General features: G+C 36.6%; 1 protein-coding gene across 3 annotated transcripts in view; it reads right to left on the reverse strand.

Annotated features, from left to right (window-relative positions):
* The window catches only part of NCK1 (NCK adaptor protein 1), an 83,400-nt gene that overhangs the window by 18,239 nt on the left and 48,401 nt on the right, over window positions 1–16,760 (reverse strand). For 2 of the 3 annotated variants that reach the window (XM_004278944.4, XM_033404087.1), the window contains exon 2: window positions 2,260–2,503. In XM_004278944.4, coding sequence (XP_004278992.1) covers window positions 2,260–2,485 — 226 coding nt within the window. In that variant the 5' untranslated portion in view covers window positions 2,486–2,503. Of the gene's footprint in view, window positions 1–33; window positions 200–2,259; window positions 2,504–16,760 lie in introns of those variants that run through there. The other variant, XM_033404086.2, reaches the window with a different exon arrangement.

Here is a 16,760-nt window from a genome sequence, read left to right on the forward strand (position 1 = left end):
AAAACTACAGATTTAATAAACAGATTAACTTACTGAAAAAATCTTTAAAGACCTTTAACCAATCCATTCTGAAAAAAAATCCCGTGTTCTCTTTTGTCAGTTTGTTAACACAGCTCAGGATAATTCTCGGTGAACTTCCTGGTTCTGCAACATTGAAACTCCCCACACCCAATCCATGTGACTTGGCCCACACCCAGGCAATAGAAAGGTTTGCTGAGGCTTCTCTCTTTCCAAAACACTTTTCCCCTGAACTCCAACAGAACCTATAAAACAAGTATATCATGATGGCCACAAATATGACCTTACTATTCATATTTATTTTGGAAGAAGCTTTAAAGCGTGTATTTTTTTTTCAACAGTTGAAAATATATTCATGTATTCATTCTTTCCTTTGTTCTCTCCTTTTCTTTCTTAACCTTCAAACAGTGTCTCCATCAGCACAATCAATCATTGTGAAAAAAATCCATTAGTTATATGGGACATTTAAGTTACCTACCAAAAAGGGATTCAGAAATTCTGAGAAAGGAAAGAAAGCTGTCCGATGCAAAAGCTGGATTTACATCATTATACAGTCTAACTATAGACCACTAGCCCTCTGGAATAGACAGCAATAACTGTAATATACTAATAAAATTTACAGTGATAGCCTAGAACTTAAATAGATATAGTCTTGCTGAAACTGTCTCAATAATATCAGAAAATAATATGGAAGGTTTCCCAGGAATATTAATAATAAAAACTGTATCTAATAAGGCTTTTAAAATTCATATGCAGTCATATCTAAAACTGGGGTGTTTTTCCTCTTTGCTCTATATTAGTTTTTTCACTATCTTTTGTTAATTACTGTCATATCTGCTATACCTCTCAGGATACCACTATCCTTTTTAAAAGGAACATAAAAGTTTATCTAGGTGTGGCCCTAGTCCTTTCTGTGCCTTCATCACTATGAGGCATACTTTCTTGATAGAAGTTACCTTAACTTTCCCTAATACACCTAATCAACATGCTTTAAATAAATGTCCAGTATTTACAAAATCACAAGTATTCCTGGTTGTAACTTTGGTCTCTTCAGCTATTCAAGGACAATCTCTTTCCAAATGTCTTTCATTCATATGAGAATAGTCTTCTATTTAAAAACTACTATTAAAAACTAATAATAATGGCCTTATTTGCAAAACCTTAAAATCTCAAAAAAAGGCAAACCTAGTTAAAGCAGTTAAGTATCATGGTGAAAATTCAGATTAGTAACTCCATTTATTAAATGACCTTTCTAATAGAATAATAGAATAACAATAATGCTGAATAAGAAATAAAAACTAATATAAAGCAGTTAGTCAATAATATTCCATATTCATCAATCATGCCACATTACTCTCAAACTATCTTTTTTCAAGGAGAAATTTTACTTCTTCTCCTACATATATACCAAAAACTATTAAGTAACAGCATGCTTGCCTGAATACCTGAGGGAAATTCTGTCCCTCCCAATTCCTTCCTGTCAGCCAAGGAGAATTAAGAGAGAGAGAGAGAGACAGCCTAGGCCTCATTTGCACGTATTTCCTTCCTATCACAGCTTGGCCAAGCCCAATGTGAAGTAGGTTCCCCTATCCCTGGCCCTAACGGAAGGCCAGTAAAAACAAACAAACTTTACAGTTAGGGGAAGAAAGAAGAGGAAAAAAGAGAAACAAAATAAGAAAGAGATAAGCTTTGTAGATGCTAATATACAGTAATGCACAATTTAAAACTCTTTTATCAAATATAAGAATAAAATGATAGTTTGTTTTTAAAAGCACAGTTCAAAATATAAGCCATTAGATGTAAAATGAAGCAATGAAGCAATCCTGTAAAATATGTTGCCTTGATGACAAGGAGGATATTCTGCATCTCACTCATTTTATCCCTATCTCAATTAGATGTAGAATCTGTCTAAATTCCAACAGGCACTCATGGTTCAAGGAGCCCCTGATAGAAGATCAGAGTTAAGTTCCACTGTCAGCATCACTCTGGCTTGACTCTTGAACTCTGGCCAGATCCACCAGCTAGATTTACAGAAACTGACCTTCACCGGTCTCCTTGAACACACCTGACTTGAATATCCCTGCTATGAGCCAAATTTACCTTGCCTAGCTGAAATCCTAGCCCTGGGATATTCTAGTTGATTCTGCCCACTGCTGCCAAAATTCAGTACAAACAGCCAAGCTCCAGCATTCATTTAAAAGAAAGTACTGTCATTCTTGTTTTAATACAAAAATAACTTACCTAACGTATCCTTTAGGTTTTTTACAATCGATGCTTTCCGAGCACTGTTTTTCCTTTCCACGTAGTTAGAAGGCACAAAACCCGTTTTATTCATGGAATTTCGAACTCGCCACCAGGACTTAGAATCATCCAGAAGCCACAATCTCTCATTCTTCTTGATGTCCAGCTCTTGTTCTTGTTGGGCCACATAATCAAATTTGGCTACTACCACCACTTCTTCTGCCATTTTTCAGCAGCTTCTGCACTGTAACCACACAGAAAATATTTTACATAAGGTTTAACTAGTAGTAGTCTACATGCTTTTCCAAAGAAACACACCTAAGAACCAAAGAGCACTGAATGATTGAAAATAAAAAAATTAAAATACCAGGCATATGCTAATCAATACAAAACTGATGTAGCTATATTAATAACTTAAGGCAAAACTATTACTAGTGATAAGGAAATTAACTACATCATGATAAAAGGGTTTTTTTTTTTTTTTTTTTTTTTTGGCTGTACGTGGCCCTCTCACTGTTGTGGGCTCTCCCGTTGCGGAGTGCAGGCTCAGCCGCCATGGCTCACAGGCCTAGCCACTCCGTGGCATGTGGGATCTTCCAGGACCAGGGCACGAACCTGTGTCCCCTGCATCAGCAGGCGGACTCTCAACCACTGCGCCACCAGGGAAGCCCATGATAAAAGGTTTTATTCAATATATATAACAGCTAAACTTATATGTACCTATTAATATAGCTCCAAAATAGAACCACAGGGAAAAATTGACAAAATCATCATCATAGAGAACTTTTAACATGTTTATCTCAGTAATAAATTAAGGAGACAAAATATTAGTAAGGCTAAAGAAGAACTGACATCATAACCGCTAAGTCTGATGTAATAAACATATACAAATATAACTTCCAAACAGAAGAATATAAACAGAACATATACAAAAATCGATCAAATGCTAGGCCATAAAAAAGTCTCTACATTTTCATGTACTTGGCACCCTACAACCATATTCTGACAATTATAATAAAAAGACAGCTTTTCAAAAACCTTATATATTAATATTTAGAAACTTCTAAAAACTCATGAGTCAATGAAGAAATCATAATAGAATTTGGAAAATACTTAAAAGTAAAATTAAAGACTATATAGCTAACTTTGTGGGATGCACCAAAAGGAGTATATAAAAAGGAGATTTGTAAATAGTTACATCAGAAAAATAAAAGTTAAAAATAAATTAATGAACTGATCATCTGTCTTCAATTAGAAAAGAAGAACATAAAGAAAAGTAGATAAAAGGCAATAATACAAATAAAAGCAGAATTTAATGAAACAGAAAACAAAGATATAGAAGAAAGGCTCAGCAAAACAAAAGGTAGTTCTTTGTCATGACTAAAAAATGGACAGAGTCTGGCAAGACTAATCAATGAAAAAAGGAAAAGAGCGCCCAGAAATAAACCCACATACCTATGGTCAATTAATCTTCAACAAAAGAGGCAAGAAAATACAATGGAGAAAAGACAGTCTCTTCAGCAAGTGGTGTTGGGAAAGCTGGACAGCCACATGTAAATCAATGAAGTTAGAACACACCCTCACACCATACACAAAAATAAACTTAAAATGGCTTAAAGACTTAAATATAAGACATGACACCATAAAACTCTGAGAAGAGAATATACGCAAGACATTCTCTGACATAAATCGTACCAAGGCAACAGAAATAAAAGCAAATATAAACAAATAGGACCTAAACAAACTTAAAAGCTTTTGTACAGCAAAGGAAACCACAAACAAAATGAAAAGACAAACTATGGACTGGGAGAAAATATTTGCAAATGATGTGACCGACAAGGGCTTAATTTCCAAAATATACAACCAGCTCAAACAACTCAATAACAAAAAAACAAACAACCCAATCAAAAAATGGGCAGAAGACCTAAATAGACATTTCTCCGAAGAAGACATATAGATGGCCAACAGGCACATGAAAAAATGCTCAACACTGCTAACTATTAAAGGTATGCAAATCAAAGCTACAATGAGGTACCACCTCACACTGGTCAGAATGGCAATCATTAAAAAGTCTACAAATAACAAATGCTGGAAAGCATATGGGGAAAAGGAAACCCTCTTATACTGTTGGTGGGGATGTAAACTGGTGCAGCCACTATGAAAACCAGTATGGAGGTCCCTCAAAAAACTAAAAATAGAGTTGCCATATGATCCTGCAATTCCACTCCTGGGCATATATCCAGACAAAACTATAATTTGAAAAGATACATGTACCCCCACTCTTCATTGAAGCACTATTTACAATTGCCAAGACATGGAACAATCTAAATGTCCATCAACAGAGGAATGGATAAAGAAGATGTGGTATATATATACAATGGAGTACTACTCAGCCATAAAAAAATGAAATAATGCCATTTGCAGCAACATGGATGGACCTAGAGATTATCACAGTAAGTGAATTAAGTCAGAAAGAGAAAGACAAATACAATATATATGACACAAATGAACTTATCTACAAAACAAACTCAGAGACACAGAGAACAGACTTTTGGTTGCCAAGGGCAGGGGGTGTGGGAGGGATGGACTGGAGTTTGGCATTAGCAGATGCAAACTATTATATATACCATGGATAAACAAGGTCTTACTGTATAGCACAGGGAACTGTATTCAATATCCTGTGATAAACCATAATGGACAAGAATATGAAAAAGAACATATATATATGTGTAACTGAATTACTTTGCTGTACAGCAGAAATTAACACATTGTAAATCAACTATACTTCAATAAATTTTTTTAAAAATGAAAAAAAGCACACCAAATTACCAGGAATAAAAGGGGAGTCATAATTATAGATGCTACAGACATTCAAAAGACATGGCAATATTAAAAGCTTCATCAATAAATCTGAGAAAAAGTAAAATGTACAAATTTACAGAAAAATTAAAATAACAAAAGTAATAAAATTGAATTAGTCATTAAGAAATCTTCCCATAATGAAAACACCAGGTCCAGATGGTTTCACAGGCAAGTTCTATTAAAATTCAAAGAACAAATAAATCCAACTTATGCAAACTCTTTTAGAACAAAGAAAGGAAATGTTACAAACCTAAGTCACTTCTGAACCTAGAATAGCTCTCTGCTTTCTTCAGAGAGACTATTTTACATAAAGAGCCATCCTGGTTTAGCAAGCAAAAAAACTCAGCTTCTGATTTTGGATATTGACTATCCAAAATACTGATTCTGTTTTCTCAATGATGAAGCAAGTTCTTCAATGTACTCAGGGAAATGCATTTTAATCTAGAATTCAACAAGCCCTCGCATTCAAGTGTAGATACTTTTACATCTACAAGGTAGATACTTTTGGGGGGTTATTGCAAGGTCTCAAAACCTACCATACAGACTTCTAAAATAATGACTCAAGTATATACAGCAGCAAAATTAATAATGTTGAAAAAAAAGAGGACGATGTGGTATTCAAGAAATGACAAACAGGGAGAAACCAGAAAAATTAATTTGTATTCTTGCAATTTTTCTGTTTGAAATTACTTGCAAATAAAAACTTACAACCAGAACTTCCCCTGGTGGTCCAGTGGCTAAGACTCTGCACTCCCAATGCAGGGGGCCCAGGTTCCATGCCTGGTCAGGGAACTAGATTCCACATGCCTCAACTAAAAGTTCACATGCCACAACTAAAGATCACGCATGTCGCAACAAAAAACCGGCGTGCTACATTCAACTAAGACCAGGCGCAGCCAAATTGGGAAAAAAAAAAAAAAAAGGGTACAACCAAGTCTAAATAATAACTGGTGCATGATGTAAAAAATCACAAGTGATAGACTTTTTGAGACACTGAAAAGCAGAGAGATTTTGTCAGGGATACTTGGGCACCAACTGTGATTCCTTCCTGTGGGAACCTGTCTCCCCACCCCCTTACTAATCTAAAAAATTAATCTACAAAATTAATCTTAAAAAAAGAGTATAATGATAAGAGTTGGTTAAAAAAAACAACAACAATAAGAGTTGGTATAATAGTTGGTAGGTTGTATATCCAGCATTCATTTTCTCTTTTCCTAACAATATCCCAATTATCCTTATAGTTGCCACCTCATTATTATTATTTTAGCCATGCAACTTGGGGGAATGACTCTAGCTTCAAAGGTGTATTTGGGTTAATGAAAGCTTTCCCTCCATTTAGAATCACCTATGGAGCTTTTTAAAAAATACAGGAGCTTGGGGCCCCTACTTCAGAGATTCTAATCAGTGTGGATTGTCACTCAGGCATTACTATTTTTAAAAGCCATCCAAGTGATTCTAATGTACATGCAGGACTGAGAACTCATCTAAGCCAATCATGACAATCTCTTCCTTGCTAGTTTTGTCCATATTAACCCACTTAAGGCCAATGGGATGCAAGGAAAACTATGCTAGCAACTTCAGGGTAATGATGACTGGCTCTTGAGAAACGTAGTAAAAGACTGTCTTTGTATTTTGTCATGGACAGATGTGAGGCCTGCAGCCATCTTGTCACCAGCTGGAGAATGAAGCTGACAAACAAATGAAAGGAGAGCTTCTGGGAAATAGAGCCAGATCTGCTAAAATAAGTACTAAAAACTGCCCCCTAAACCTCCAGTTCCTTGAACTAATGTGTTTCTTTATTACGTTAAGACAGTTTTAGTTGGGTTTTGTTCTTTTCAGCTGAAATTCCCACTATAGGCAAACATACCCTATCAGATATCAAAATGCACTAAAATATTAAAGCAATTTAAAAGAATATGATATTGGTATAGAATATCAAATAGACCAGTAGAATATAGATTAAGGTCCAGAAACAGATACACCTACATACAGGTGGCTTTAGAAGCCCTCTTCTCTAATATACTAGCTATGAGTTCTTCTAATTTAGGTCTTTTTGAAATAGATGGAGTACTTCAAACCACTTAACACAAAATGAATTTTTGTATATATTTTCCCCCTAAACATTTACAGTGGTCTCACCCAGGCCTAATTCACAAGCAAGTAATTTTTTTAAGTGACTTCTTTGTAAGTCTTTCCAAAGCAATCAACTTCGTTTTCACAAAAGCAATTTTCTTTCAGCACTATTTTTGTTAATTTATATAATATACAAGATTATAGTAAGAAGCACACCTGAAAGATACAATACCTCTAATTCTTGGTAAGCAGATTCAACTCAATTGGTGAGAGTAGAAATATGTCAAGGGTATCAGGTTATATGTTTCATAATGGAAATAAAGGGGTTTAGTCAGTTAATTAGGCAAGTCAGCGAACTTCTACTATGTGTCTTTAAATATGCAAAAATATGAGAATTTCATATCTAGCAGGGGTGACATTTCAAATCACTGGAGAAGAATGAGTTATTCAATAACTGATACTAGGACTACTAACTATTTGGGAAAAAAGTGTCCTACCTCACACTATATACAAAAGTAAATTAGACAGACAACCCTGACTTCCAGGAAGACAGAGTAGTTGTACTTTTCTCTATTTCTCCAGCTAAGTAGAACTAAATACCCTGGATATTACATACGAATCAAACAAAAGAAAACTCTGAAAGGTAAAGAGAAGGAAAATCAGCTGGGAAACTCAGGACCCAAGTAACAACATAGTGGTGAATCCCCTAGGTTTTCTTTTTGCCTGGTATATCCTAGACTTGAAGATTGGCAAGCTAAACACACCAACAGGCAGAGAAAAAAACAACAAAAACAACAAAACCCAGTGCTCTCCAGACAATGGATCAAAAAAGGGACAGCTTAGCAATACAGAAAACTTTTTAGACAATAAAAACTCTACTCCAGTCAAACACTGCAGAAAAAACGGGCCCCACCCATGCCAGCAAAGACCAAGGAGGAAACCTAGATTTTCTACCCTTGAGAGGCTATAATGGGGCACCACAACATCTCTGCCTGGTGGTGTAAGTAAAGACCAACTAAGGTGCCAGGACTTTTATTACCCATCAGCCAGACAATCGGCAAAGATGTAAAAGAAATCAAGGGCTTCCCTGGTGGCGTAGTGGTTGAGAGTCCGCCTGCCGATGCAGGGGACACGGGTTCGTGCCCCGGTCTGGGAAGATCCCACATGCCGCGGAGCGGCTGGGCCCGTGAGCCATGGCCGCTGAGCCTGCGCGTCCAGAACCTGTGCTCCGCAACGGGAGAGGCCACAACAGTGAGAGGCCCGCGTACCGCAAAAAAAAAAAAAAAAAAAAAAATCAATAACACATTCAACCAACAGGATCTAACCAACATTTATATAATATTCCAGTGAGCGACAGCAAAATATACATGCTTTTCAAGTGCCCCTGAACAAATAACAAGATAGACCATATCCTGGGCCATAAAATAAACCTCAACAAATTTAAAATAACTGAAATTATAAAGTGTATTCTCTGACTACAACAGGATCAAACTAGAAATCAACAATAGAAAGATAACAGAAAAACCTCCAAATATTTGGAACATACTTCTAAATAATCCATGGGTCAAAGAAGTCTCAAGGAAAGTTCATTTACACTGAAATGAAAATGAAAATAAAATCTATCCAAATTTGTGACATAAGATCAACCTGCAAAAAGCAACTGTATTTCTATATACTAGAAATGAACACATGGACACCAAAATTAAAAGTAATACCATTTATAATAAAAGGAAAAAAATGAAAGAAGTGCTAATCTAACAAAACATCAAGAGGACTATATGTTGAAAACTACAAATGCAGATGAAAGAAATCAAAGAAGATCTAAATAATAGTGTTTATGGAATGGAAGATTCAACACAGTAAAGGTGTCAATTTTTTCCAAACTGATATACAGGTGATGTAATTCTTATTAAAATCCCAGCAAAAACTTTTGTATATATAGAATTATTATTCTATAATTTTTATGGAAAGGCAAAATAACTAGAATAGCAAAAACAATTTTTAAAGGTTAGAATAAAGTGGGGAAATACTTACTATGTAGCTACAGTAAGCCAAGACTTACTGTATTTGCAAAGGGATACACACATATATCAATGGAACAGAACAGAAAACCCAGAAATAGAGCCACACAAATATGCCCAACTGAATTTTGACAAAGGTGCAAAAAATAATTCAATGGAGGAAAACAGCTTTGTCAACAAATGTTGCAAGAGCTAATGGAGACCAAAATTGGCAAACAAAAAAAATATACATTAACCTAAACTCACACCTTATACAAATACTAACTCAAACTGGATGACAATCTTAAATATAAAACTTGAAACTTTTAGAATAATATATGGAATAAAACCTTCAGACCACAGAGCTAGGCAAAGAGTTCTTAAACTTGACACTGAAAGTAAGATCCATAAAAGGAAAAACTCAACAGTAGAAAAACAACTCCAATTAGAAAACAAGCAAAAGACATAAAGAGACATTAACTGAAGAAGATGTATAGATGACAAACATGCACATGAAAAGATGCTCATCATCATTAGCTACTGAGAAAATGCAAATTAAAACCACACTGAGACATCACTACACACCTATCAGAATGGCTAAAACAGAAGAGTAACAATACCAAATATTGACAAGGATATGTTGAAACTGAATCACCCGTACTTTGCTGATGAGAATTTTAAATGGTACAGACCCCTGGAAAACAGTTTGGCAGTTTCTTGTAAAACTAAACATGCAACCACCATACAAGTGAGCAGTTGTATTCTTGGGCTTTTATCCCAGAGACATGAAGATTTATATTCATGCAAAAACTTTTACATGAATGTTTACAGCAACTTCATTTGTGAAGTCAAAAAATGTAAACCACCCAGATGTCCTTCAACAGGCAAATGGTTAAACAAACTGTGGTATACCCATACCATGGAACACTACTTAGCAATAAAAAGAAAAAAATTATCGATACATGCAATAACCTGGATGTATCTCCAGGGAATTATGCTGAATTGGGTGGGGGGAGCCAATCCCAAAGGTTACACACTATATAATTCCATTTATCTGACATTCTTGAAATGATAAAATTATAGAAATGGTGAGCAGATTTAATGCCTTCCTGGGGTTATGGACAGGGTGGGAGTGGGAAGGAAATGCGTGGTTATAAAAGGGCAGCAAGAGGGATTCTTGTGGTAATGGAAATGTTCTGTATCTTGACTATCAATATTAATACCCTGTTTGTTATACTGTACTAGACTTCTGCCCTATGTTACCATAGTACTTCATCATTATACAAGTATCACACTTTCCTCAACTATACCTTACTGATGGACAGTGGGTTGTTTCCTGTCTTCTGGTATTAAATAGTGCTGCAATAGTGCTCATATACATGTCACTTTGTTTTCCTGTTTTCTGTGCCTCTGGGTTCGAGTCATAGAAGAATGCTGAGATGAAGCTTAAGGTTTATATAATTTTGTGAATACTGCCAAATTTCCTATCTATTGGCTCTTTATCTTTTTGTATTCTCAACAATATATGAGAGTGATTATTTCCTCACAGCCTTGCCAAGAAACTATGTAGTCAATATTTTGGATATTTGCCAATTAGATAAGAACTACTACTTCAGAGCAGTTTTTATTTGTGTTTCTCTATTACAGTGAGATTGAGCACCTTTCCCAAAATTTAAAGGACATTTGCATTTGTTTTTCTGTGTGGACTACTTGTTTCTATCTTTTGACCATTTTCCTATGGTGTGGCTTCTTTCAGTTTTTAGAAGCTCTCTGTATAGTAGGAATATATGCCCTTTGTCTTTGGTATAAATTTTTCCATTTTGTCATTATCTTTTTAATTTGGTTATCGTACTTTTTGAGAAGAAAATTTTTGAAGAACAGCTCAAAATTGTAAATGCACATTTCTTTGAACCAGCAATCTACATACTATGGGCAAAAATGATTCAAGTACCCAAAGTCATTTATGTAAAAATGTTTGCTGCAGCACTGCTTATGTGAAAAATCAGGAGTGAAATGTACACCAAGAGTGCCTAATTATAAATGCTGGTATGGTAAAATGTCCAAGAAATATTAAGCAAAAAATACAAATTCAAAACAATATGCTTATTATGATTGTATTTTGAAAACATCCTACTACATATGCTTATATATGCATTAAAAAGTTCAGGGAGGATACACATCAAATTGCACAGTGGTAGCCTCACTGAGTGGTAAGACTGGTAAGACTTTCATTCCCTACTCCATAGATATGTGTGGTTTGAATATTTTTCAATAGGTACGTATTACTTGATTTTTTTAAATGTACTATAAAAAGAGAAAAACAACTGAAAGCTAGCTAATAGGAACTGGTATCCAGAACACAAAGTATGGGTGAGGAAACATGGGGCATGTAAGAGAAAAAAAGAAATGTAAGAGTAGTAAGTTGTCATAGAACTAAATCAGCTTTACAGTAGAATTACACAGAATTTAAACAATTGGAATCTAAAACGAAAACAAAAAACAAACAAAAAAAAACCCACTTATAATTCAGCTTTCCTTTGATGACCATTTTCCTCAGTTAAGTACCAGATAAAAGAGCTAACCTTAGAGTTCAGATAGTAGGGAAAACTATGCAACTTTAAAAACAAGTAACAAAGTAAACTAACATGTTAACACTACAAGAGGGACAACAATTGAGGCCAACTGAGAAAACAAAGTAAATGCTTCCCATCTCATGCTTACCCTGGAACAGATGCTCAGAGTAGAATTACAGGTAGTAACATTTGCACTATTGTAATAGCCATTTCTCTCTTGCTCTCTTTTGGTTAGAGACTAAAAGTTTAGTTCAAAAAACAGAAATTAAATATGAAGTGACTCCATTGCACTTTGATTCAGCCCAGAGGCCTGGCTGTAAAGGTTGTCAATTAATATTCCACATTCTCCTACAAAAGCTTCAGCTCCATGTTTGCAACTACACTAACAATATTTGCACTGGGATGACCTTGGCCCCACTCTTCTTCCAGGAACTGGATTCTTATCCTTTTGTCTCTCTGTCCTTGTACCTAGCATCTGAACCCAGGAGCCTCATCAACCAGTGTCCATTTCCTCCCTGACATCAAGTGTTGGATTTCCTTTATAAAATCTGAACTACCTATTTTGATCCTCACTGACTACCTGCCCTCCTCTGATATTATGAACATCATGGACCTCGAATTTGACATCAGTCCCACTTTATAGTACTCACATCCTGCTTGCCTTTTTCTCCTGGGCTTATTTCATGATCTCAGTTTGTTTTTCAAATTCACTTCCAATCTCATTCCCAAACTGGACCTAGACACTATCGCTGATCATACTTCTGGCCTTTTCTGATCTGGTTACCACAAGAACAGAACCAAGTTGGAATTAAAGAACTCAATCATTTCAACATGTCACTAAAGACAGACAACATGAAATTTACTGTTCTTGGGATCTTCATAAATTACACCATTCTTTCTTATTGGAAAGGGATCAACAGACTAAGTTGGAGAACACCTACTGGCTTAAGATGAGAGGTTTTTACACCGTCACAAAGGCTGAGAGTTGCTAAAAATATGTAACTCTATACCAAGGAACATTTACTAAATGTCTGTAATTCAGGTATATCCTAGCATTTCCCTCACAACAATCATTTAAAGTATTATCCTCACTTTACAAGTATAATACAGATACTAAGAAGTTAAATGGCTCTTCAACCTTGGAAAATAAGTGGTTGAAGCTGGGAGTCAAATGCATGTTCTTTTCACTCCCCCCAGAGTTCATGTATTTTTGATTACTGCTGACTATTAAGGAACAGAAGAGGAATACACAGGTTATAAATACATGGAAACCAATTACCTAGTAAATCAGCAATTCTCAAACTATTTGGTTTCAAAACCCCTTTACATACTTAAAAACTGAAGAGCTTTTTTGTTTAGGTTGGGTCTATCTATCAATATTTACCATATTAGGAATTAAAAGTGAGAAAATGTTAGGATATTTTCAATTCAATTAAATATAATCACATTTAATCCAATACATTTTAACATATTTTTATGAAAATTATATTTTCTAAAACAAAACTAATGAAAAGAATAGAATTATTTTACATTTTTGCAAATCTTTTTAATGTCTGACTTAATAGAAGACAGGTGGATTCGCGTATCTGTTTCTGCATTTAATGTATTACAACATCATTTTGGCTGAAAAGAAAACCTGGTCTCACACAAATGTATGGTTGGAAAAGGGGAAGAGTATTTTAAGAGTCTTTTCAGATAACTGTGGATTCTTTTTTGGTACTACACCAAAACTTGACAAGCAGTAGAGTTTCTTAAATACTAGTTTCTAATGTGGAATCTAAAACTTTATCAATGAACTTTTCCATACTGTTTTAAATATTAAAACTCACTGGTCTAAGTATTTTTTTTGTTTATCCACTCACCTTTTGTTTTTATTTTTTATAAATTTATTTATTTACTTATTTATTTTTGGCTACGTTGGGTCTTCGTTGTTGCATGCAGGCTTTCTCTAGTTGCAGTGCGCAGGCTCCTCATTGCAGTGGCCTCTCGTTGCAGAGCACAGGCTCTAGGCAAGCAGGCTTCAGTAGTTGTGGCACGCAGGCTCAGCAGTTGTGGCTCGTGGGCTCTAGCGCGCAGGCTCAGTAATTGTGGCGCACAGGCTAAGTTGCTCCATGGCATGTGGGATCTTCCCAGACCAAGGCTCAAACCCGTATCCCCTGCATTGGCAGGTGGATTCTTAACCACTGCACCACCAGGGAAGTCCTGGCCTAAATATTTTAAATTTCAGGAATGATGAGTGTAAGCCTGCTGCAAACTTTCTCTCCAACTGTTTACAACTAAAATCTCCAGAAAAAAAATGCAAAGCATCAGCTACCTAAGGACCCTGAAAAGTATACAATAGGTAGATTGGAGAGGGAAATCAGCTTGAAAACAGACGAATACATAAATATCCTGTTGAATACACAAATTTCCTTTGAAATTTGACCAAACAATAAATTTCCTTTTGGTCACCGTACCACACACACACTTTATTTCCTAGCTATGACCCAAAGCCAAGAAGAATGGGAAATTGTGCGGAAGGTGCAGTAAGGAAGAACCTCATTTGGAAGAGAAGTTCATTTGGCCAAAAAACAGGGGGAAAAGCCTCTTGAAAGCCAGAGTGGGTGGGTTAAGTTCCTGAGGTTTTTTCCTTCTTTTCCCCCTCTCCCAGTCCGGTCCCAAGGCCAGCCTCAGTGCAGATCTGCACTGCTGACACAATGATGGAGACAGCATATACATTAAGACCCGGACTTCCCTGATGGTCCAAGGGTTAAGACTCCATGCTTCCAATGCAGGGGACACGGGTTTGATCCCTGGATGGGGAACTAGGATCCCACATGACGTGCGGTGCGGCCAGAAAATTTTAAAAAATAATTTTAAAAAAAGACCCCAAGAGGACACCTATGCTTTCTCTATAGCCTCTTCACCCTGAAGTCAGGCACAGTCAGGCCCAGAACTGAGCAACAACATGCGAGACTGAAACTCTAATAAGAAAAGCCAATTTTTCTGGCCAAAGGAAGCAAGGGGTCACTGGGAGCTGGAGAATATTGGAGAACTCCCATGAAAGAAGAGCAGAAGAACGTAATCTATGACAAAGACTCTCTCTTTGACCAAACTCTAGCCAGGCTCCTCTGAACCCTCTTCTTAACTAGGCCTCAATCCTGACCTATAAAAACTGCAGACTCGGGGTTTCCCTGGTGGTGCAGGGGTTGAGAGTCTGCCTGCCGATGAAGGGGACACAGGTTCGTGCCCCGGTCCAGGAAGATCCCACATGCCGCAGAGCAGCTGGGCCCGTGAGCCATGGCCCCTGAGCCTGTGCGTCCGGAGCCTGCGCTCCGCAACAGGAGAGGCCACAACAGTGAGAGGCCCGTGTACTGCAAAAACAAACAAACAACAACAAAAAACTGCAGACTCTCAGCATAAATGACTTGTTATAAATGATTACTCACACTAACAGACTTGAACACACTAGGATAGTTTCTAATAGCTTAAGGCTCTATCCCTAAGATGACCCCTCCAGCCCCCTTAAGTTCCTGCCTGAGAAAGCTCAGTGCTGCCAGAATTTACTGTTTGTTCCAGCTAAACCTTGGTGATAGACAGGCCCCTGAACTCCCTCTTAGAGCAGTTACTTTAGAAAGCTTGCAATTATAAATACTTCCTCTACTCCCTTGAGATATAAATTGTCTACCACCTAAAACTGTCTTCTCAAGGACCCAAGAGCCATCTGTTTAAAATGCAAACATTCAAGGAGATAACTCTCACTCTTGTTCCCAGACCCTGTAGGAAGATAAGGGCCCAACTTTTGGTGGGTGCCTTGCTCTAACTTGCACCACTGCCTCTGTTATAAAGAGAAGTTTATTTCTCCTCTGGATAAGTACCAATTACAAACCTTGTTGCCCTAGCCATATGGATCAATCCCCTTCAACACCGCTCTGTGCCTTTCCCTTAGCACATTCCAACTTCTTAAAAGTCTGCTGCTTTTTGTTTTGGCAAAGTTGAATTCAGTTCATGCTGGACTCTCTTCCCTGTCGTAGTATTTATTGAATAAAATCTATCCTTACCACTTCAATTAGTATCGAGCTTGTGAATCTTTTATATCTATAATTCTAGTTATGAACCAACTTAAGTACTAAACTCCCCTCCCCCAAGTTGGACATGCATGGAATTTCCAAAGAAGCATGACAAAGGCACTGAGAACGGAAATACAAAATAAACACCGCCCAAGCCCAGACCATCCCTGACTGGTGCACATAGCAAACAGACTCAAATACTACAGCAAAGGTTTAGAAAATGAAACTGATATTGGAACTACTGCCCATAAAACCAAGTAAAAACTGGTTTGAATCTAATCAGATTGATGCCTACTAAAACAACAGTAAATTCTCCAAAGGATTTTAACAGGATCCCAATTCTCACAACTTAATACTAGAAATGTCCAGTATATAACTCAAACTTACCCAACATATCAAGAAGTAGGAAAATTTGGGCAAGAATTGGAAGAAAAAACAACCAACAGATAGATGCGAACCAAAAATAACCCAGATATTGGAATTATCAAAAATCTTAAAGTGGCTAATATAACCATGCTCCATGAGGTAAAGGTGAACACTCAAACAAATGGAAAGATAAATCTCATCTGAGAAGGAGAAGCTATTAAATAGGACCAAATGGAAATTTTAGAGCTGAAAATCATAATATTTGAAATAAAAACTTCACTGGAGAGGCTGAATAGCAGAATCAAGACGGCAGATGTATTAATTTTCTATGGCTGCTATAACAAATTACCACAAACTGGGTGGTTTAAAATAACAGAAATTTATTCTGTCAGAGATCTGAAGGTCTCAATCAAGGATACAATCAAAAAGTCTGAAATCAAGGTGTTGACAGGGCTGTACTACCTCTGAAGGCTCTAGGGAACAACCTGTACTTTGCCCCTTCCAGCTTTTGGTAGCTGTCAGCATTCCTTGTGACTGCATCACTCTAACTCTGCCCCTGTGTTTACACTGCCTCCCCC

Source organism: Orcinus orca, chromosome 5 (assembly GCF_937001465.1).
Source record: "Orcinus orca chromosome 5, mOrcOrc1.1, whole genome shotgun sequence".
In the NCBI taxonomy this organism is placed as follows: domain Eukaryota; kingdom Metazoa; phylum Chordata; class Mammalia; order Artiodactyla; family Delphinidae; genus Orcinus; species Orcinus orca.